Source organism: Carassius auratus, chromosome 43, assembly GCF_003368295.1.
Source record: "Carassius auratus strain Wakin chromosome 43, ASM336829v1, whole genome shotgun sequence".
NCBI lineage: Eukaryota > Metazoa > Chordata > Actinopteri > Cypriniformes > Cyprinidae > Carassius > Carassius auratus.
In genome coordinates this window covers 12,781,565-12,804,031 of record NC_039285.1, presented here as the reverse complement: position 1 = coordinate 12,804,031, position 22,467 = coordinate 12,781,565, and the positions used below count along the sequence as shown (strand labels likewise).

The following is a 22,467-nucleotide window of genomic DNA, read 5'->3' as shown; positions in this document are numbered from 1 at the left end:
CTTCCGGCTACGATGTTCTTCCGCAAGACGCAAGCAGTTCTGTTTATTAACCGCTAGAGCGTCAAAAGTTACCTACCGCAGCTTTAAACAGAGAGAGTGTGTCTGAACCCCAGAACATTATCAGGAAGGCTATTCCAGAGTTTGGGAGCCAAATGTGAAAAAGCTCTACCTCATTTAGTGGACTTTACCATCCTAGGAACTAGGTTTTGTCATTAAATTATTGGTCATCCAATCTGTTAGCTTAGATAATTTAGAAGTTTCATCTGGTCTCTTTGAGATATATAGTTGAGTGTCATCAGCATAACATTGGAAACTAATCCCGTATTTTCTAATAATATTACCAAGGGGCAACATGTATATTGAAAATAGAAGAGGACCTAGGACAGATCCTTGTGGCACTCCATATTTTACTGGTGATAAATGAGATGACTCCCCATTTAAATAAACAAAATGGTAGCGATCGGACAGGTAGGATCTAAACCATCTTAGAGCCTGCCCTTGAATACCTGTATAGTTTTGTAATTGATCTATGAGTACGTCATGATCTATGGTGTCGAACGCAGCACTAAGATCAAGTAAAACTAGCAATGACATGCAGCCTTGATCTGACGCAAGAAGCAAGTCATTTTTAATTTTAACAAGTGCAGTTTCTGTGCTATGGTGGGGCTGAATTTTTTCATACAGATCATCATTTAGGAAGCAGTCTTGCTTGACATTTTTTTCATCTCTGTAGCAACAAAAAAGTGAAATATATAGATAAAGCATCAGTTATGCTTAATACACATCCTTTGCTTTTCATAGTATTGATATTATGTATTATGTAGTATTGTGTAGTTGGCAACAGATTTCCACATCACATGGATTGCTTATCAATGTATTGAATAAAAAAATATATACAAAAACAGGTTGAAAAGATAAACTATACAAATAACAAAAAGACAACATGAACATTTAAAAATGTATAAGTATACAAATGTTTCAAACACATTAATGTTCAAAAGAACACAACCATAAAGAATAATGGTGTTTATTTATTTTACAGTCCTGTTCTGCATGCTGTGTACTTATCATAGTAATTATTACTAGTGCTGTCAATCAATAGATATTAAAAAAAATCACACATTTTTTTTTCTGAAATCAATCGATATTAATTGCACCTAATATTATTTTTTAAATATACTGTTATATTGCAATAATTTCATGTCACATTTTCTAATTAATGTAGAAACAACATACAGACAGTATATTAGTTCATGTTTGTTTATTGGCATCTTTTTATGACTGAGGGTCAGCATCATTGATACCAATAATACTAGTGTCTGCATGATTTTTTTCTTCTTATATTTAACCATTGACTAACATTACAGTATAATTGAGAGCTTTCAATTGTAACATTTACTAGACTAAAAAAGTATATTCTTCACTTAAACTGATTATAATAAATGTTATATTCACAGGTGCCCTTCAGCAGGTAATATACAAAAATTTAGTAAAGTTTTCAAACACTAAATTCTAAATTAAACATAGATGAATTCTTAACGCTACAAAAGTTATTGATTTCCTCTTTATTTTCTTTTGTTCTTTGATGAACAGACATCAGAGCTTATTTTGGCTGCTTCAAGAGCTGCTGCTGTTGAACATGATGCGTATCTGACATGCATCATATTTTCTCATGACTCTTAACCTTTTCTGTCTCACTTCAGGTATAAAGTCTCTATGAATGAGCTGATGACTTGAATCGGGTGTGTTAGATGAGGCAGACAGTGCTGCTGCTGCTCCAGGACAGTCTTCAAAACCACTGCATTTCAGAGACATGTTCTTAAATGTGACTCATTTTTGTCAAATACTTACATGCATGTACAGTTTTAAGGCAGCTTTAGTTGCCTTTTTGGTAACTTCATCACTTAACTGACAACATAACTACAACACTGCATGCTCGTAGCACATCAAGCAGAATGTAGTTTCTCTCCAGCCTTTCATCACACAGCCCCTCCAGCAATCAGATGGAAATCTTCCTCAAACTCCTGCTGTGAGTCTCCACAGAGAAACAAACCTAAATTGCTCATGATGTCGACGAATGTATTAATGGATTTAAGCAATTTCAGGCACAGGTTTTGATCTGAATCTGTGATTGAGTTTAGAGGGCGACAGATAAAATCAGAGTGAAGAACGAACTGTCAGCTGTTCAGATGATCAGACTGATATCAGTGTACAGCGTTCAAAGACTTGATGAGATCAATCTCTTCTGTCAGAGACATATTACAATGCAGTCTTCCATTAATACGACGCAAATCCACATTTGCAAATTTAAGTAAAGTAACATTTACTGGAAACTAACGGTTGTGCTCCTGGATGCTTGTTATCATGTAGGACAGGACTTAACTTTAGCTGTGATGTTATTGGTGAATGTTGTTTCTCCTCGTCCACATGACCTTGGTTGTGTAAAGCTGTTCTGATAAAGGATGTCTGTAATACGAGCTGGTGTCTTCATATTCTAATTAACAGCACTCTTGGAATATCTCTGATCCCATCAGGAGGATCGTCTCTCCTATCACTGTAAATGATTTATATGGAAAATATGGAAAATATTCATTTTCACTGGGCTTAACTGGCAGGATATGATGTTTCAATTTGCCCTTCATATGATACGTTTTAAACATCCATACTAGTAGCACGCAAAACTAAGCATATTTAGAACACATTTTAGCTGCCCTGTTTGTTATTAAATTAGTGTAGTACAGCAATAGTATTAAATAATAGTACATATATAATGTAAATATCTGCTTAAAATGAACCTTGTCAAGGTTTAGCATGTCATTAGCATTTGGCTTGCATCTAACTCAGGGAATTCTAATTGCCAATCCTTTACGAGGTTATATATATATATATATATATATATATATATATATATATATATATATATATATATATATATATATATATATATATATATAATGTCAGAGTTATTTTGAGAAAGCTGTTACATACATAGTTTCTGATTGCATTTGCATGTCTATTTTCATATTCATTTTGCTTGTAGCAAACATATTTGCATGTTTCAGGCAAAAGGAAGAGGAAACTGTATTCTGTCCTTTTGGCAAATATTTAACAGTTGTATGTTCCAATGCTAAAAAAGACTCAAAGTGTCATTGAGATACTATTATAGTTTATTAATATTTTGAATGTGTTTTATTTTTATATTTTCATTTCACAGTTTAAGTAATTTTATTGTTCATTTTCTAATTTTTTTAATAATTATTATTATTATTTTAGATACTGTATGAGTATCTAGTTTTTAAAAAGTTGCCTTGGCACGTAGCTGGAATAGAATAAAATACTAAATGCATTTTTAAAAGTTGTTTTATATATTTTGCTTCATATTAGTGTAACTTTAATTTAATTTCAAGTAACAAAAACATTTTATGGTTTAAGTTTCAGTTACGTATAATACCCCTGCTTTGGATGTGTCCTTTGGATAATTTTATGACTGTCTTTCTTAATTCACAATCCTTCTACAGCTTTACTGGAGACGAACACCTAATAATGAGAATAGCATGTGTCATTCTGTTAATGAGCACGAGGAAGAGAAGCTGGGTTATGTAGCGGCGATAGCCTTTACACAAAGACACAGCCTCTTATTTCAATGTAACCTAATCCTGTCACTATCTGTCAGTATAACAGTATGCTCACAAGCTGTTCTGCAGTGGAGGAACGCTAATGTTCAACATACATATTCACCTCTCATTTGCATTTTGCATATTGATCTTGTTGCTTTGAACTAATCAGAGACTGATGTTGTTGTTTTCATGGAGAACGGCCTTTGGTGTTGTCTAGTGTGCTGTAGGCCAGAGCAGTTTAGTGGAAGTGATTGTTTAAATATTGGATGTCAGCTGGATTGTATTTGAGTTTCTCAGTACTGGGTCAGCGGTCAGGGTGTTTATGACTCTCAATGGTGCTGTTTACTCTAGTCAGGCTTGTTTATTGGCCTCATCTTTAGCTAAACACTGCCCCTGTAGTAAAAAAATCATTTTACAGTTTGTGATTTACTAATGATTTATAGTAAAGCCACAGTGTCGTGCTTTAAATCTATAGGTGTTTTTAGCAGTTCGACATTATTCCCAGCACTTTTTCAAAGCATAATGAATACTCTGTCAGCCTTTCCTCTAGTCAGTTCAGTCCATATGGCACTCTTTCTTCTGTGCAACACAAAAGGAGATATTAAGCAAAATGTTCACCCCCAGTACCCCCCCCCCAGCCAACAAAAAAAAATAAATAAAATCCAATTGGCTCATATCTTTTGAAGTAAAATGATATTTTATTGAGAAACAGGCTGAAAAAATAAATATATAAATAAAAATCCCCTAAAGTTGTGAAATGTCTTTCTCAGATTGGCTACAAGACATGCAAGAACCAACTGCATTCAGCAGGACTTACATCAAACCATATTCTATTGGGAGCTGAAGTAAACAAGAATTTTTCACACAAATTTATATTACATCAAAAGACCCGTATTTACCCTTAAATATGCCAAATGTTATTATATGGAAATAATTAAAAAAACCCCCACTATTTTCTGTTTCAAACCTTCACATGGGATCTTAAGGTTATAATAACAGAAAAAATTTAAATCCAGGTTTTGAAATTCAAAGATTTATTATAGTTTAAGATTTATTAAGTTATAATTTTTCCCAAAAATGAAATAATTCCACAATATGTTTTCTTCTTCTCAAAATACAATAAATCCATTGACTCAATATGAAAGTTATTTTTCATATTGGAACTGTTGAAAATACACAACATAGTAAGTTGATCCACATATGACAGCCTCTGAACTTCGTCAATACTAGTTATGTTATATCATAATCAATACTTATATGCAGGCACTAGACTAAAAATACATTAAAGGGAGGGGGGGGGGGGGTGAAATGCTATTTCATGCATACTGAGTTTTTTACACTGTTAAAGAGTTGGATTCTCATGCTAAACATGGACAAAGTTTCAAAAATTAAGTTGTATGTTTGAAGGAGTATTTCTGTTCCAAAAATACTCCTTCCGGTTTGTCACAAGTTTCGGAAAGTTTTTTTCGAGTATGGCTCTGTGTGACGTTAGATGGAGCGGAATTTCCTTATATGGGTCCTGAGGCACTTCTCCCGGAAGAGCGCACACTCCAGTATAGCAGAGCACTGAGATCACAACATTCACTGATCAGAGCGAGAGCGTCACGAAATGTCACAAAAGAAGTGTGTTTTTGGTTGCCAGGGCAAGACAACCCTGCACAGATTACCAAAGAAAAAACAGCATTAAGGGACCAGTGGATGGAGTTTATTTTTACAGAGCATCAACGGAGTTGTGCAAGTGTTTGTGTTTGTTCCCTGCATTTCGAAGATGCTTGTTTTACAAACAAGGCCCAGTTTGACGCCGGATTTGCACATCGTTTATTTCTTAAGGATAATGCAGTCCCAACAAAAAAGGGTCACGATCGTGTGTTGGAACCGCATGCGGTGAGTAAAACTGCTTCAAATATCTCTGTGTTGTTAACTTAGCTATCAGCGCGTAAGCACATCAAGTAAACAACATGCGATGTTGGCATCAAACTGCACTTTCCACATGTACAGCTTAAAAAAAAAAAAAAAAAAAAAAAAAGACGACGAAGTGGAACTTAGTCATTTTCAAAAACCGCTAAGCAAATATATACAGTTTCAGTACATACCACATAGAGACGTCATTGCTGATGTTGCTCTTGTTGAATTTCAGCCTCTGGATCTGATTCTGGATCATAAATATACGCTGAATCTGACTGTTAGCCATGGTTTGTTTTGGCTGATGTTTTTTTTCCTCACGGTAATGTCACAGCTTCCAAACGCTCTCAACGCAAAAGGCTGCTGGCGCTCGTGATTCTTTAGCTCCGCCCACACGTCATGCCTCCAGCCGGTTGTGTTTTTCCGGGAAAAATCGGTACAGACTATCTTTCTCTTATGAATATAATAAAACTAAAGACTTTTTGGAGTTATGAAGGATGCAGTACTACTCTATAGGTACTCAAGATTAACAGGATATTGAGTGAAAACGAGCATTTCACCCCCCCTTTAATCAGTCATCGCTTCCAAAATGAATTCAACGGGTCATCTTGTTAATTCTATAATTTAATTACAGCAATAAAATAAAATTGCATCATGAACAAGAACATTAACGATATCAATTCAGAAAACAGAAGTTCCAAAATGACATTTCCCTTACATTCAACTTCCAAAAGTGCATTCATCTTAGGGTGACCATATGCGCCGTTCATACGGGACACGTCCCAGCCAGGATTTTAATATTGCCTAAAATATCCAGGTTTTGGCTATTTGCACTGTGCAGGTAGATCGTTGTGTAACATTCATGAGAGCTATAAAGAGCAGAGCAGAGCAGACGACTCCTTATGCTTTCGAAACGCTTTCAAGTGTTTGTTCGTTCTTTTGACTTAAAGCATTGTGGCGCACTTAGTTTTTTTTTTTTTTTTTTTTGGATTTGTGCGCAGCGACCGGGGGGCAGGGTTTCATATTTTATTGAAGCATCCCTGGGGGCCTCCATTGGCTAGCGGACCCCCACCTGCTGTTAGCATTCCATTGACTCCCATTCATTTTGGCGTCACTTTGACAGTGAATAACTTTACATCTGAGGTGTTTTAAGACTCCATTTGTCCATTAATTATTTGGAGGGTGGAGGGTGGACGTGGAGGCATAAAGTCAAGGGAGATAATTAATCAGAATACTTACCAAAATTGGCTCCTGTTCACTATCGCCTTCTCTGCAAGATTCGGTGGGTGATTCAGATATCTCTTCGCACAGCGATTAGAAGACTTACAGGATGCTCAAGTAACGTCTTCGTCATCAAGCTCAGTTGTAAGTGCGTGCGTGCTTCTAATTGACTTCACTTGTCTCCGTTGAATCCAATGGGGTCGTTGTTTCCATTTCTTTTACTGTCTATGGGAGCGATGCTTCAAGTCAATTGAACGAACAAACACGTGCACATATTTGCATCGCTTTGATCGTTCCCTCTAGATCTCACCTTCTCACACGCAGCCCCACGATTGGTCGATTATGTACAATACCTGCATGTTATTGGTCAAACTGCTCTGGATGTTTTAGGCATTATTAAAATACTGGCTGGGACGTGTCCCATATGAACGCGCATATGGTCACCCTAATTCATCTTTGCCGTGTTACATTCATTTAGTTGACTAGTGTTATGTGCTGTATTAACAAAAACATAAATGGCATTAATAAAAACACTAACAGTGACAAGCTACATTATACCACGTTCATAATCAAATGCGATTCATCTATTAAATGTGATATAGCGCAGCTAGTCACTGATCTACGGCTCCGTGTATTATTTTTAGTATTTTTGGGGGAACGTCGTGGCCTAATGGTTAAAGAGTTTGTCTCTTAACCCTTAAGTTGTGGCTTGTGGGTTTGAGTCTCAAGCAAGGCACCAAACCCCCAACTGATCCCAGGGTGCCACAGCATAAATGATGCCCACTGCTGTGTGTGTGTGTTTACAGTGTGTGTGTGTGTGTGTGTGTGTGTGTGTGTGCACTTTGGGTGGGTTAAATGCAGAGTGTGTATTCTGAGTATGGGTCACCAAACTTGGCTGTATGTCACTGTCACTGTATTAAATGTTGCACCATTTAAAAGCCTGTGATGGAGATTTACTGGTACTATTAATCACCGAACCGGCTTTACTGTTGAGATGCGCATGACAATCACATGTGATTTACCTTGTTTGTTGATCACAAAGTAGAGGAATAAAACTAAGATACAGAGTGTATTCAAAGCACTGCCATTACTGTCTAGAGTGTGTGGAATGGTGCGTTGTGATTGGTTGTTACTGTCTAGAGTGCATGGAAAGGTACACTGTGATTGGATTGGAGTGGATATATCGCATTATGCAAAAAAGAGAGACTGGTGCTTGTTGCAGTTTAGGAAAAAGGGAGAAAATATGTATTATATGTAATTTAATATTGACTTATTTTTCCCTTAAAAGATAGGTAAAATGTACTGATAAACATTTATGGTAATCTATTTTGCACTATATCTGTTTTATATCGTCCATCAGCCCGCTGCTTTCCAAGATATCGGCATTGGCTATCAAAAAAACTATATCGGTCGACCACTACTTCAGTGTGTGGTTTCAGAGCTCATTCAGACAAGTACTGCATGTATGTGTGTGCACTTTGTGCTTTGTTTACTGTGTGTTTTTATTTATTTTTATTTTTTGCCTATTTATCTGTGTGTTTGTTGGTGCATCTTGCTGGGTCTTGTGTATAAATGTTTCCTTGTGGCTGTTTGTGGCTTTGCATGCATTTTTGACAATACCTTTGTGTTTACAACTTTACAACTTCAGTCACCAGTGTCTCAGTTACTTGGCTTCCTATCACCTTACTCTAATCTTTAGGCTGAGGGCAGCTGTATGTGCCAGAAGACGGAGATGCAGAGCAGTGTGGGGACAGCAACCTGAGGAACGTGACCAACCCACAATTCTGGCTCCAGACATTACCATCCATCTTCAAAATTTGTTGTTGGATAACCAGACTGCACATAGGAGAAATTTTCTAGCATCTTTAACAAACAAAAAAAACACACACAGGGCATTTCGTGTTTGTGTGTGTGAAACCGTCTCGGACCTACGGGGAGTCCTGGAGTACTGTTACACTGATAGCCTTCCCTTATGCATGTTTTATCTTCTGGGAGGAGAAAAGAGCCCTCCTTTTGTCATCTAATACCGCTGTAGGCCACACACGCTCTTGTCATTTTCACTCACCTCCACCAGTTCATCCACCAAAACACCATCAGGTGCCGGTAATTGTGCAGCTAAAACAAGAAGAAAGAGTTCAATCCATCATCAAGAAAAGACTCCACTGTTGATCAGATAAGTATTGGAGGACTCAGGATCAACTTAACAGCTTAGTTTCCTCTTGAATCTTTAACCCGGACAGTCCCCTCAGTTAGCCTCTCACCTTCCCTGGGAGCAGGGAAGTAACTGTAGCATCTCTGTTTATAATCTAACCGGTGATCACAGCGGCAGGGGTGGTGAGCCCGGAGCATGACGGACACCCTTCGACCGCCGTCCCTCCAGGTGCACGTCCCCCGGGACGAGTCCAGCCACGGAGAGGAGGAGGGCGGTGGGAGCGGAGGCGGTCACGACAGCCTCGTCTGGTCCAGCTCGTCCACCCCCACCCTGCGGCGCCGGCGCTTTAAGATGAGACGAATGAAAAAGCTGCCCAGTGAGCTGGAGCGGCTTGAGAACGGCCTACTGCGGCACCCCGGATCACGCTCGGCTTCCAAAGAGTACCTCCAGCTGCCCTCCATCGAGATCACACCATCCAGCGACGAGGACGCGGCCTGGTCGAACAGCTCCACCCCGAGCGCCTCGCCCCGGCGAAAACGATTCCTGCTGCGCAAGTGGCTGAAGGTGCGAGAGAGGAAGAAGCAAGGCAGTGAGAGCAGGTTGGTGCTTCAGACATGCAGTTCAGTCACATCACATTTGGGGATTTCTGGCAACAAGTAGTATTATTTCGGGATGGCTTGCTTGTTAATTTGCTGCAGAGAGCACACTGACTATTGAATTGAAAGATTAACTTGCTGAATGCAATAAAGCTTTGGCCATTGGTGGTTCTAGGTCACTTTTTTGTGGTTTATTAATGATTATGAGCAGCCCACAGTAGATTATCCCCCTTATTACAACTCTGCTTATAGAAAATGAATTAATAAATCAAATAACCCTCAATGCCTGCCCAAATGCTACAGCTGTGAAAGAGAGACACAGTGGAGTTACAGTAGATGAGTCTCTGCCTCTCTTGATGCTTTGACAGTAATTTACACTAGGATGATGAGAAGCCACTAAAACTGATTCGGCTTTGATATTAAAAACAATATTAGTTCACCTTTGATGATTTGCATCATATCATACCATGCTTCATAAGCAAGCTGTGTGCTACAGCTATATACTGTATTGTAGCTTCAGAAAAGCGAATCCTAGAGTAATGCACTTATATCCGGGGTCTCGGCACACTGCACTGTAGGTTGCTCTAAACAAAACAGGACTGCTAAACGGAAAGTAATAAATGTTTCTTTATAGGAGAGTCAGTAATGTAATTTAGCAGCACAAATTTAATTGTGTGGCTCATTTGAAACAATGAGAGGAAAAATTGAATTAGAAAGTCTGTGTTGACTGTGTGAAAGAGATGTTCGTTTTAAGCTCAAACGATTTCAAAGGAAAGGAGAAAATGTGAGCAAGGGGAGTCAGAGAAAGTGTGGAGTAGAGAAGGTCTTATAGCACTGGTGTTGCATTTGTGTGATTTCAGTCCAGACTGCTTCGTTGGTTATAATGGGAGCAATTGCTTTTTAATGCATCATGTGTAGGTGCAGCGAAACTTGGTGCAATAAATGTAGAATTCAACTGATGTGCATTCACAGTCACAGATGTGCAACTCTTCATACAGTAGTTCAAAGTTCAAGTCAAGACCACCAGACAAACCTTCAAGGTTTCATATTAACCAGATAATAAGATCAGATCATGTTAATATGGTTAAACACTGGAAACACGAGACTCAGCACTGCGCTCACTGACCTTTAGACTGAAGCTAGAAGAAAACTGCATCAACACAACCCAATATTCCTATTCCTATTTCAATTTCATGTTTGTTTTTTTGTTTTTATAATATTTAATATTTAATGTCTTTGTGTGTGTGTGTGTGTGTGTGTGTGTGTGAGAAACTGTTAGTGATGCACATATCATCCACAATAATAATCTCAGCCACCCAGAATGCTCTGACCTTGCACCGTTTTACTATCATCATGAATGTTTTGCTTCATACTGTGAAGTGTTCTGTTATTTTTCATCAGTGTAGATTTACAGGAATGTGTAGAGGCTGACTGCAACATCCTGGCAGCAACAACTGCACATTAAAGAATTGACTGCATGAAGGATACGGTAAATTAAGTAAAAAAATCTAAACATTCAGATTAGCACACATTGTCAATACAGCCGTCAGATGATTTGATGAATCAGCCTCGAGTTCTAAAGAAGTTAATTACCAAAATGAAGTATTGTATATGATAATACTCTAAAAATTAAAATCAAGACATGTAATATCACTTTTGATGATGATATATGTATCATCATTCCATTTTTAGAGATGGGACATAGACTTGATTTGAAAGACACTGAATGCAGACACACAGCTGTACAGTTATATAATAAATGCTATTTTTTATCTGTTCTGTCAATTATTGATGAAGCAAAATGCAATTTATTAATCCTACAAGGTTTTAAGACTGATTTAATGGGTTGAGTATATTCTTTTGATTGAGAGCTCCTGTAGTACAACGCTGGTGCCAGGATACGCTTGAAGAAGTGCTAAAATGTGTTTCATAAATGCCGCTTCAGATATAAGTGCCTACCAAATGCACAGAGGTAATCATTAATCGTTAAGTTACTATAAAGCTACACATATTTTGCTCATGAAATGACCAGAGAAAATCACACTCTCCCAACAAAGTGTTACATAAATAACAGGTTTGTACTGTTTATGTCCGTTGTCCTTTTTTCCACATGGTGTGTTGTTAGCAAATATATTACTCATAATCTCATAATTTACTCATAATACATTAATTATAATTTCAAGAGGTCTTAAATGAATATGATATTTCTTTTCATAAATATAAGTGAGCTCGCACGTTTCAAGGTTAAAATGCGGCGAGGGTGTTTTTACAGTATATCAGCGTATCTCTGAAGAGAACCGACTGCCTTGAGAAAAGTTTCAATGGCATTTTCATTTCATCTTGCCTGTAATGCCTGATAACATAGATTTATGAATGCAGTGCTTTATCCTGCTAGAACCATTTGCAAATCATCTCTAGTGCTTTAGCCACAGCATCTGAGCGATTTCCAACCTGTCTAAATCATAAAAGCGTAATGTGTCAAGATCTCTCTTCGTTCACTTTTCAAACCACAAAGTATGTGGTGAGTTTATGTAGCTTAATGTTGAACATAGAAGGCAGATTAATCGTTAAACAGTTTGCCATACTGATACTTTGTCTCTGTGAAGTGTCAGCAGGAAACTCAGAAGCTGCCGTGATGCCAAATAAGAGCACATTCATTATCCATGCAGCAGAAAGGTGGGGATACAAAAGCTGGATTCAGTGATTTTGAAGCGTCTGTCCTGAAGTTTAGCAGCTGCTAGTTCAGATCATTTTTCATTCAAGCTCGGGTTCGTTTACAGCCAATATAAGCACAGTAGCTCATCTCCGTGTGCTCTTCTAGGTTCAGTAAGGTCTCTTATCAAGGCTTGTGTGTTCAGTGTCTCATCGAGATGCATCCAGACCTTTCCCAGTCTGCCTTGCTCTGATAAGAGCTTCTGGTGCTATTTTAAGACATGGTGTGCCCCTTCCAGCTGAGAGAGTCTGTGGATGTTAATATTTCAGATAGAAGAGTTGTTTTTCCCCTGCAGGTGTAAAACTGTTCTCCTAATGCAAGGTTAAAGTCTGTGGGAAAGCCTTAAACTGAGTGCTCTGCTTGTTTAGTGAGCAGCTGATTGGAAGAGCTGCATGATGGACTGGGAATTTATATTTATTTAGATTATTTCAAAAGATATATCTATGCATTACTGTTCAATGTTTTGGGTTGATAAGATTTTTTTTATGTTTTTGAATATAGTCTCATATGCTAACCAAGGCTGCATTTATTTGATAAAAAATACAGTAGCTACTGTAAAATTGTGGATTAGTACAATTTAAATAACTTTTCTTTTTGAATATGTTTTAAAATGTAATTTATTCCTGTGAAGATGAGCCTTCAGCATCACATGATCTTCAGGAATCATTCTGATATGCTGATTTGCTGCTCAAGAAATATTTATTTATTTAGAATTATCATTATTAATACTGAAAACTGTTTTTGCTGCTTTATATGTTCATGGAAACCTTTTTTTCCAGGATTATTAAATGAAAATGAAAAAGAAAGGTCAAATAGAAAATATTTAATTTGCCATTGTTTTAACATAATGTCTTTTATTCTCACTTTAATGCATCAGATTATCAGATTATTTCAAATTATCAAATTGTATAATTATGTTTGTGCTTGTGCTTTCTTTTTGATTATTTGTAACATGTATTTGTACTTTTTGCCATTTTTAATTTTATATTAGTTTTAGGGTTGGGAGTCTTTTCTAATTTTATCAGTTATCTAAATGCTTTGAATACAAATATTATATATCTTGACAATACGCCAATGATAACAGTTAAATTAAGAACTATCCAGCCGTATTAACGGATAAATATTGCTAGACCTAAGAGGAGTTTGTATTAAAAACATGAGACATAGAATGGAGGGAAATGAAGTAATGAAGGTAATGCAGTGGAATGAAAAACCTGTAAAGAAATGTTTGATATTTCAAGGTTTTTTTCTTTTTTCTTTTTTTTTGAATACCATTTTTTTTAATATATATATATATATATATATATATATATATATATATATATATAAATATATATATATATATATATATATATATATATACATATATATATATATATATATATATATTTCATTTTTTTCTTTTTTTCTTTTGTTTCTGAACCTATATATTAGATAGGATATTTTTAAAGACAAGTTTGTAAAATATTTGTAAAATATCTTTTCTGCAAAAACATTTAAAAGTGAATTTGTTTTATATTTACATCATGCTGACCTCTTCAAGTGTGCTGCTCTTGAAATAGAACTTCCTTGGAGCAGATGGATTTGGAAGTTTTTAATGAAGAGAATGTTGTAGTAACAATTTAAAGATGACTTTCAATATTAAAGTTAAACTAAAAAAAAAAAAATCTTAATAGTTACCATGAATCTGTCAAACATTCAGAAAAAAAAAGCGACTGGACTGAACACACTGTAGACCAGCGGGTTCCTAGTCTGAAGTCAGCGCCTGAAAGCACTGGGGTTTTGTTTCAGCGGTTAAAACACACACAAAGCGTCAGGCAGGCAACTGTGATGAATGATTCAGAAGCGTTCTAGGCCACATTGAGCCTCAATCCACTCTAGTTAGCAGGCAAGTTATACATAAAGACCCATTCTGAGAAAAGTCCAGACCCTCAGGCATGTGTCCACACATAAACTTGCATTCAGACAGACGCTAAATCTCCAGTGTCTTAAGCAAACAAGATTCACCCACACGGGTCAAATGCAGTCAGACCAACTGACCATAAATGAGAAATGTATGCCTGCCTGGTTTGAATTGCAGATAGGAGTTTCCTGTTGGTGTGTAACCTTTAGTCATCACAAGCAAATACCTGCATGCACCCGAGTGTGTCTCTCATAAATCCCTGCAACTGATGGAACGAGGAGATCCAGCATGCCCAATGGGATTCTTTTGTACTTCATACTAGAATAGACATTAATTTGCTTTTTACTGCTTTAAATTGCATCACAATATCCACATGTTGTACATTTAATGATGAAGTTTAAATTAAGGATGCACTGAAATTTTGGGACCAAGAGGGGAAAAAAGCTGAAATTGGTGGCTGAAACACATCTGATTACTGTGAATGGGAAATCTTGTTATTTAAGAAAAGGGAACAATACTAAACTAATAGTGACCAGAGAAGAGGTAATGAGGATGAGAACTGAATAATGATTTGAAAACTGAATTTTGAGTCTTAATAGCATGAATTTGAAAAGAAATGCCTTTTGTTTAGCATTGGTTTCAGAAACCTTTATAAAGCAGGTAAAGCAATGCTGGTGTTTTTACTTGTTAAACTCTGCATGTGGCTCGGCTTCTTTTATTCCTGGGATTGTATGCTGTTAATGGTGTCTGTATGACTGCGCCCTCTTGTGGAGAAATCCTAGGAACACGTTTATCAAAGAGAAAAAAAACACATAAAACAAACCACTGCTTCTAAAACAGCCAGCTTTTATAGCCAGTTTATAACATGTTCCAGAATATAATGGTTTGTATTTAGACTCTATACGCATGAAATCTTTGCTACTCTACCATTCTAAAGTTGGAGATTCATATCTTTCAGGCAAGGACAATTTAAACGGATTAAAAGAGACAGTAAAGACAACGTTACAACATACAGTATTTTTATTTCAAATAAATGCTGTTCTTCTGAACCTCCTGTTTCCCAAATAATAATAAATAAAAAAAAGGTATGACATTGTATCATTCCAAAAATAGTGCCTGTTTTGCTCAAGCTCGTCCCACTTTCTCACAAAACATGTTGAATTTTTGCTAGGTGAAGGAGTACATTTTGAATTTGACATTTGTTTTGACAAGTAGATTAAAACTGAAAAATACACTGTAAAAAATAAATAAAAATTATATATATATATATATATATATATATATATATATATATATATATATATATATATATATATATATATATATATATATATATATATATATATATATATATATATATAGCCTACTGGTAATTTTCTGCTATACATTAATTTTATAGACATCTTCAACACAACGCAATGCGGTGCAAAATTATTGTTATTATTATGTATATATTTATTTTTTTCGGGGGAAAAAATGTACATGATGTACTGTACGTGAGGAATGATGCTGAAAATACAGCTTTGATCACAGAAATACATTACATTTTAAAATAAACTGAAACAGAAAACAATATTATTTTCTTTTAATATTTAACCTTATTACTGTTTCTAATCATAAAGATGCTGCCTTGGTGAGACTTCTTTCAAAAACCTGCCTCAAACATAGTGTAGTTAGTAGTTAGAGCGATGTTTAATGCTGTCACGACAGGTTGATTGACATTTATCATATGACTGTTTTCCAGCAGTCAGCAGAGCAGCCATGAGGACGATTCCAGCCGCTTCCTGACTCCCTTCATCCCTGAGGACAGGTGAGTGCACCGTGTGTCTGTGTGTCAGATTAAAAATAAAGTTTGCAATATTCTGGACAGAGCAGGAACTAAATTTAAGTATAATCAAACACACTGAAGGCTAGAATACACTAAATGACTTTTCAAATGGGAATCCATTTTTAGACACTAGGCATCATACACTTGTTGACTTCGTAAATGGTTACAGAGAAAAACAGAGCATCATACACTAAACGACACACACTACCTTGTTTTCAGGTCATTTCAAATGCAGAGACTCGTGACGCATGAAAACAAAATGTGTGCATCAAACACTAAGTTATTTTTTTGCTTAAATATTTTAACTTCTGACCATCTTTAAGCAACTGGTGAACTGAAGTTTGAAACAAAAATCTGTTCAGAAGTTTACCATACACCTCAAACTGATAAAAACTGTTGATTTGACAGCGGGGCAGACAAGTGTAGGTATGTGTGTGTGTGTGGGTGTGTGGTTAATATAGTAATCTTGATCCACATATCTCTGCAAACCTCAGTGTAGTTTTGTTTGAGGTGCAATATATCTCAGAGCCCCGCTGTACTCTTGTGAAGCCGAGCCCTGAATACAGTTGCAAACTATGGAATGTCATTGTTTGTCTTTTTATTGGACAAACAGCTCCGATCACAAAGCCTGGGAACAAACTGAGTGCCGCGCTCAGACCGGCCTGTCTGGGGCTTCAGCCATTTCGCTCTCTCTTAATCTGTGTATCTGACCTCTATATAAGAAATAGAAAAGACCAAACATCTGAGCTTGTGCAGGAACAGAAGGTAAGTGAAGGCAAACGCAGATTAGATCTTGTTTTGAGTCTGCAGAACTGATGCTTTGTCAGTACGGTTGCATTTGTTCATATTTTTGTGTTTAGTAGTGTTCAGATACTCTCTGTAAAACAGAAACATTTTTGATTCGTGAGAACTGCACTTACATCTGTTTCTGAACAAAGCTTTTCACTGGAGTGTTTCTACATCAGCTCCTGTAAAGAAGTGCTGAGTGATGCTGATGCTTTTCTAATGATCTCTCTACAGCTGAATAGAAAGCTGCTTTAAAATGTCAAATGTTTAAAGAACATCCCTGAGGCGGGATAGTTCACTCAAAAACATTCTGTCGTTATTTATTCACCCTCATGTCGCTCCAAACCTGTGTGAGATATTTTTATATTTTGAAGAATGTTGGTAACCAACCAGTTACCATGCTATGAAATTTAATGGCTGCCATCATTTGTTTGGTTACCGGTAGCCATTGACTCCCATAGTATTATTCCCCTGTACTATGGAATGGCTAATCGGCTACCATCAGGTCAATATTTATTTTTTTATTTGTGCTCAATGAACAGATTTGGAATAACTTGAGGGAAGAGTACATGATGACTGAATTTCCATTCGTGGGTGAATTATCCTTTTAAAATGAAGTTTTTGAAACTTTAGTTAGTCTAAATTCCCTTTCACAGTGGCAATGAGACTGTGTTGCATTGAGTTTTATGGCAACATGATATTCCTTGTGTTAAATGCATTAGATTGTGGATTTCTATTTTTGGTTGTCACGCTCCTAAAAAAAGCAGCACAAGAAGCATTGCGTTGGTTTTTGTTGTGACGAAGCATGCTTTGTTTGGGAGGTCAGATCTTCTGTGCTGATGCTGAATGGAGGCTGGCCGTTTGTCCTGGTGTTTTGCTCTGTTCTGAGTGGTCAAGACTGTTGTCTGACCACCACCGCATATCAGTTTAACCAGTGACAAGAGGCACAGCCCATCTCTTTTGTTTCATGTCATTGGCTGCCTGTGGATTTGTAAAACCTGCCACAATGGGTGCTGTGTAAAAGTGTGGCTTTAACTCATTGTTTCATGTCAATACAAGATTTAACTGAGCCTTTGGCTCTCTGCAAAGGACGGCTCTCTGGAGTTTCACATAGTTATTTACATGCAGCTGACCTCCTCATTTTTGGCTCTCTTTGAACATACAATAGTGTATCTGTGATTATCACAATTGTTTTACCTAGAAAATAATTAAATGAATTGGTGTTTCACACCCAGACTGCATATGAGTGACCTTTAACGTTTAAATGTGGTTAAAATAATGGCAGTTTAAAGCGATAGTTCACCCAAAAATTAAAATTCTGTAATTTTTTTTTAAATGTTGGTAAATCAAAAGTTGACGGTAACCATTGACTTGCATAGTTTTTTTTTTTTTTTCATACTATGCAACTCAATGGCTACCGTCAACTGTTTAGCCACCAGTCTCAATATGACCTCAGACCGCTGTCTCTGGAATACGAATGTGTGAGCTCTGTATGAAAGGAAGCAGATGAGTGTTGTGCATATGGAGGGTCAGTCCAGGTGAAGTGTGTGACTCCGGATGAGGACATCATCTGCAGGCTCTCTGAGTCCTTCTGTAGCTGAAGAGGCAGAGCAGTGGAGGAGTGCAAATCCCTCCATCATGGTGTCTCCCAGCCGTGGCCAGAATTAGCCTCAGATTACTCACAGCCACAGCCGTTCTGGCATTTCCATAACCCTGTCACCCTCAGCCTCTCTCCTCCTTACATCTACAGCACAGCTGAACCCAGCACTCTACAGCAGCCACTCAACTAGAGAAACTCAATTTATGAGAAACGAGAGGGATTCCTAAACTGAGAGAAACAAAGTACTGTATACACCTTCTTCAGTGCTTCTTTTCAGTGGAATCGTGGAGGTTCTTCGTTGTTTTATCAAACTGCTTTGCTCTATGAGTAGGTGAGTGAGTGTTAGATGGAATCAGACTCACTTTCCGTTTGATTATGGTCTGTAGATTATATTGCATGATCTTCTTACATTTAAAAATGAAGGCATCTATGAGTCCATGAAGATATCAAGGAGAGATCTTGTGTTTAGGTAAGCGTGGATTTGAAATGATTGGTGTCATACATATATATATATGATATATTTCAAATAAGGCAACCTCTGCAGAAAATTTCTGGATTGTGGATTGTGGGCTCTTCAGATCAGTGTGAGAACTGAGAACTGAAGAAAACTAAAGCTTTCTTGGGCTCTTTGAATAACTAAAAATTGCTAGAACATACTCTAGACTTATTTACGACTTCAAAAATCATTTTTTACAGTGTAGATATGCAAGCATTCTCAGATTTAGCAGGTTGTGTTAGAAATAGTTGTATTGTTCTCATCTAATGTGTTGCTAGTTGGTTCTTTGTAATTATTTGTGAAAATGGTTTCAGAGTAAATCCTACACCAAATTTCTGTGTACAGCAGGTGTTTTGAAGAGGGGTGTGTGTGAGTGCCTAATCGCTGCTTCTCTCTGCCTAGATTTATGTTTTCTGTCATTTAGGGATTTCCAGGACGTTGTGGTTCTCAATTGGGTCATTTGTTAGAGCTGAAGACTGACTCTCTCTCTGGTGACGATTGCTCACAGCCCCAGTAATGACCTGCAGCAGCTCAGAGCTGAGGACTGTGGGAGATTTATGAACCTCATCCTCATTTCATACTAAATGTATTGCAGATACATTTACATATGTATTTACTTAATAAAAAAGACCCTGTTTGTACTTTTATTATACTTAGCAGGTACACTTAAAGTCTGCTTAATTGGGACATTTCTTTTTCACTTAATGCACTTTAATTGTGCGGAAGTAGTGCTGAAGTCCAACTAAAGAGACACTGAAGTGTATTTTAAGTGGAACTATTGCAAGAATTCTTCAGGTACACTTTAAATATCTTGCAGTTGAGGGCCGATATTATTCAAAGATCAAAGATCATGCAATCGTTATTAATAGTGGCATAAAAACACTTTTTTTTTTAGGCTTAATATTAAGAAATGTGCACAAGTTGTACTCCAAATAAAGTTTAATTATAATTTTTATACCAGTATGTCTAGATGATATGTCAGTAAATATGTAAATAGATTTGAGCTTTACTTAGTATAGGAAATACATTTATTATATTATATTATATTATATTATATTATATTATATTATATTATATTATATTATATTATACTATATTATATTATATTATATTATATTATATTATATTATATTATATTATATTATATTATATTATAATTTATTTATTTATTTATTTATTAGTGATGGGCATAGATTATTACCACAAAAAAAAGGCTGATAAAGGTGGAATAAAAACAAAAGAATAATGATAAAAGAATAATGCGAATAATGTGTCATACCTGGCGGAGGTGTGAAAGACTCGTTTGGTGAGAACAATAGAAACATGAATGGGGGAGTTTTCAGAGACAAAAACACAGACAAGGCATACAGGAGAGTTTACATGTGAGATCTTACAGAGATGACACGTTCCATAAATCAATCAGAATAGCATTCTCTAAAAACACACATGACATGGCCTTAGAAAATATTTCATAAAATTCACAGTTTTACTGATTATATTATGAAATTTCAAATGAAGCATTTGTAGACTTGTGGCGTTAGCTACATTGTGTTTCTAAACTCATATCCTACATCAACATTTTTTTTAATACATTTAAAAAAATATGTTTTTAATATTTGTATTTTTGTTTTTCTGTTTGAGCTTATATATCTCTATTAGTCTGAGTGATTCTGATTGTTGAACAGTAAACTTTGAAGTGTCAGCTTTGTGAACAAATGTTGATTATGTATCTAGTCAGAAACCTTTTTATTTTGGGTATGTCATTTCTGTCTCCATGCCGAAAAATGGGGGGTGACTAGTAAGGGGTTAACTAGTTGTAACTAACCAGTAACTAACTAGTAACTAACCCAACTAGTTGCTGGGCACAGGTTAGAAGTGATACTTTGTATTTAACAAGTATGCATTAGATTCAATAGAACTGAAATAACTATCCAGCTTTCAGTACTAACCATTGAAAAAATAATATGACTGCATGTGACAATTCATATCACCTCAACTACAGCACACACTTGCTAGCATAAGACCTATTGATTTATTATTTCATTATTTAACTTTTCGTCCACAAGTTCCCATTTCTTTTGTTACCCATGAGCACCACCAGAGGGCACATTGTGCATGATTGACCACGCTCATTCAGTGCAGTATGATCAGGTCAAACACATTCATGATGTACCTGTCACACATTATAATCACAGAAAACACAACGTCCTAGATCCTCCAGCGTGTGTGTTCATTATCACTGATGAGTGAGAGACAAAAGTCACTTCAGAATAACATCTTAACACACACATAATGTAATCGGCCCCTGCTCGAGGCCTTGAAGTGGTCGTCATGGGGCCTGTTACACCTGAACTTTCGGGGCCATTAGTCTTTATGGAAACTCACCGTGCTGTCAAGAAACACTTATTTGAGTCCCATAATCCTTTTAGATATATTTTAACTGACAAAGTGAGAGTTTTCGTGGATATTTGATGTTTTATTTTTTATATAATTTATTGTAGTTGACAGACAAAAATTTGTGGCAGTTGAATTCACATGCATTATTCCTGTTCCTTCCTCTGTATTTGGGATTTAAGATTAAGATTAAGATTAAGATTTAACTTTTGATTTTTGCCTGGCAGATGAAAAAACAGCAAAAAAACAAAATAATAATAAAATTATTATTATTATTACTTATTTATTTTTTTATTTTTTTTATTATTTTAAATTTTTTTTTGCTGTTTTATCATCTGCCAGGCAAAAATCAAAAGTTATATCGTAAAAAAAAAAAAAAAAAAAAACTATTTAATAGAAATTTGAGACTTTAGCACAAGTTCTATTGAATTCTGGTTATAGTGTCATTTCATTGAACGGGGATCATTGAGTCCATCACTGTAGCTCCTACTGATGTGGAAATGCCACACAGACACACCTGATCCAAAGGCCACAGATGCTTTCTCATCTTTCACTCGTCTTGTCCGTCACTCTCACATTGTTCTTTCACAAATCTGCTGTCTGATCTCATACCTTATGTGGTCAGAGTGTGTTAATGAGTTCTGCCACTGATTGGATGTTTAGCAGAATGATAAATATTGTTGTTAATCCACCTTTAGCCTACTCAGCTGTGTACACACTTCCATGCAGGTTTTTTTTATAAGGATTAGAGAGCGAGAGAGAGAGAAAGAGAGCAGTTTGTGTATGTGTGTGTGTTTTACAGAAGGTGGGATTACCGCATACCACCACACATCCTCACTCCAGGGGCGGACTGGCCATCCGTGTGATCTGGAGAATCACAGAATGGCCGGTACTCCAGGACGGCCGGTGGGCCAGCCCACCACCAGCCACTCACGCAGTCTTCACCTGTTTTTTTTCCCCCGCTAATCTGTTTTACACTCCAGTACTGTAGGTGGCAGTAATACACATTTAAGTTGTAGGCCAGCTGCACTGGCCGTGGCCGCCAAGTAAGAATAAGAAGTGGAAGAGTAGGAAGAAATTACGTTAACGTTAAATAGAAGAAGCATAGAAACAAACAAACAATATGCATAACGCAGCCGGGGGTAAAAAAAAAAAAAAATACAGAAAGAAAAGGGTGGGGCTGAGAAGGCGAGAGAAAAAAAAAAGTGGAATTTAGATACTGAAGCCGCTAAATTTCCCAAACTAACTGAAATATATAG

At 36.5% G+C, this 22,467-nt stretch overlaps 1 protein-coding gene across 6 annotated transcripts in view; it reads left to right on the top strand.

Moving 5' to 3' along the window:
• The window catches only part of LOC113061740 (GRAM domain-containing protein 1B-like), a 117,392-nt gene that overhangs the window by 44,056 nt on the left and 50,869 nt on the right, over positions 1-22,467 (top strand). For 5 of the 6 annotated variants that reach the window (XM_026231143.1, XM_026231138.1, XM_026231137.1 and 2 more), the window contains exons 2-3: positions 8,440-9,491; positions 15,849-15,914. In XM_026231143.1, coding sequence (XP_026086928.1) covers positions 9,088-9,491; positions 15,849-15,914 — 470 coding nt within the window. In that variant the 5' untranslated portion in view covers positions 8,440-9,087. Of the gene's footprint in view, positions 1-8,439; positions 9,492-15,848; positions 15,915-16,200; positions 16,698-22,467 lie in introns of those variants that run through there. The other variant, XM_026231141.1, reaches the window with a different exon arrangement.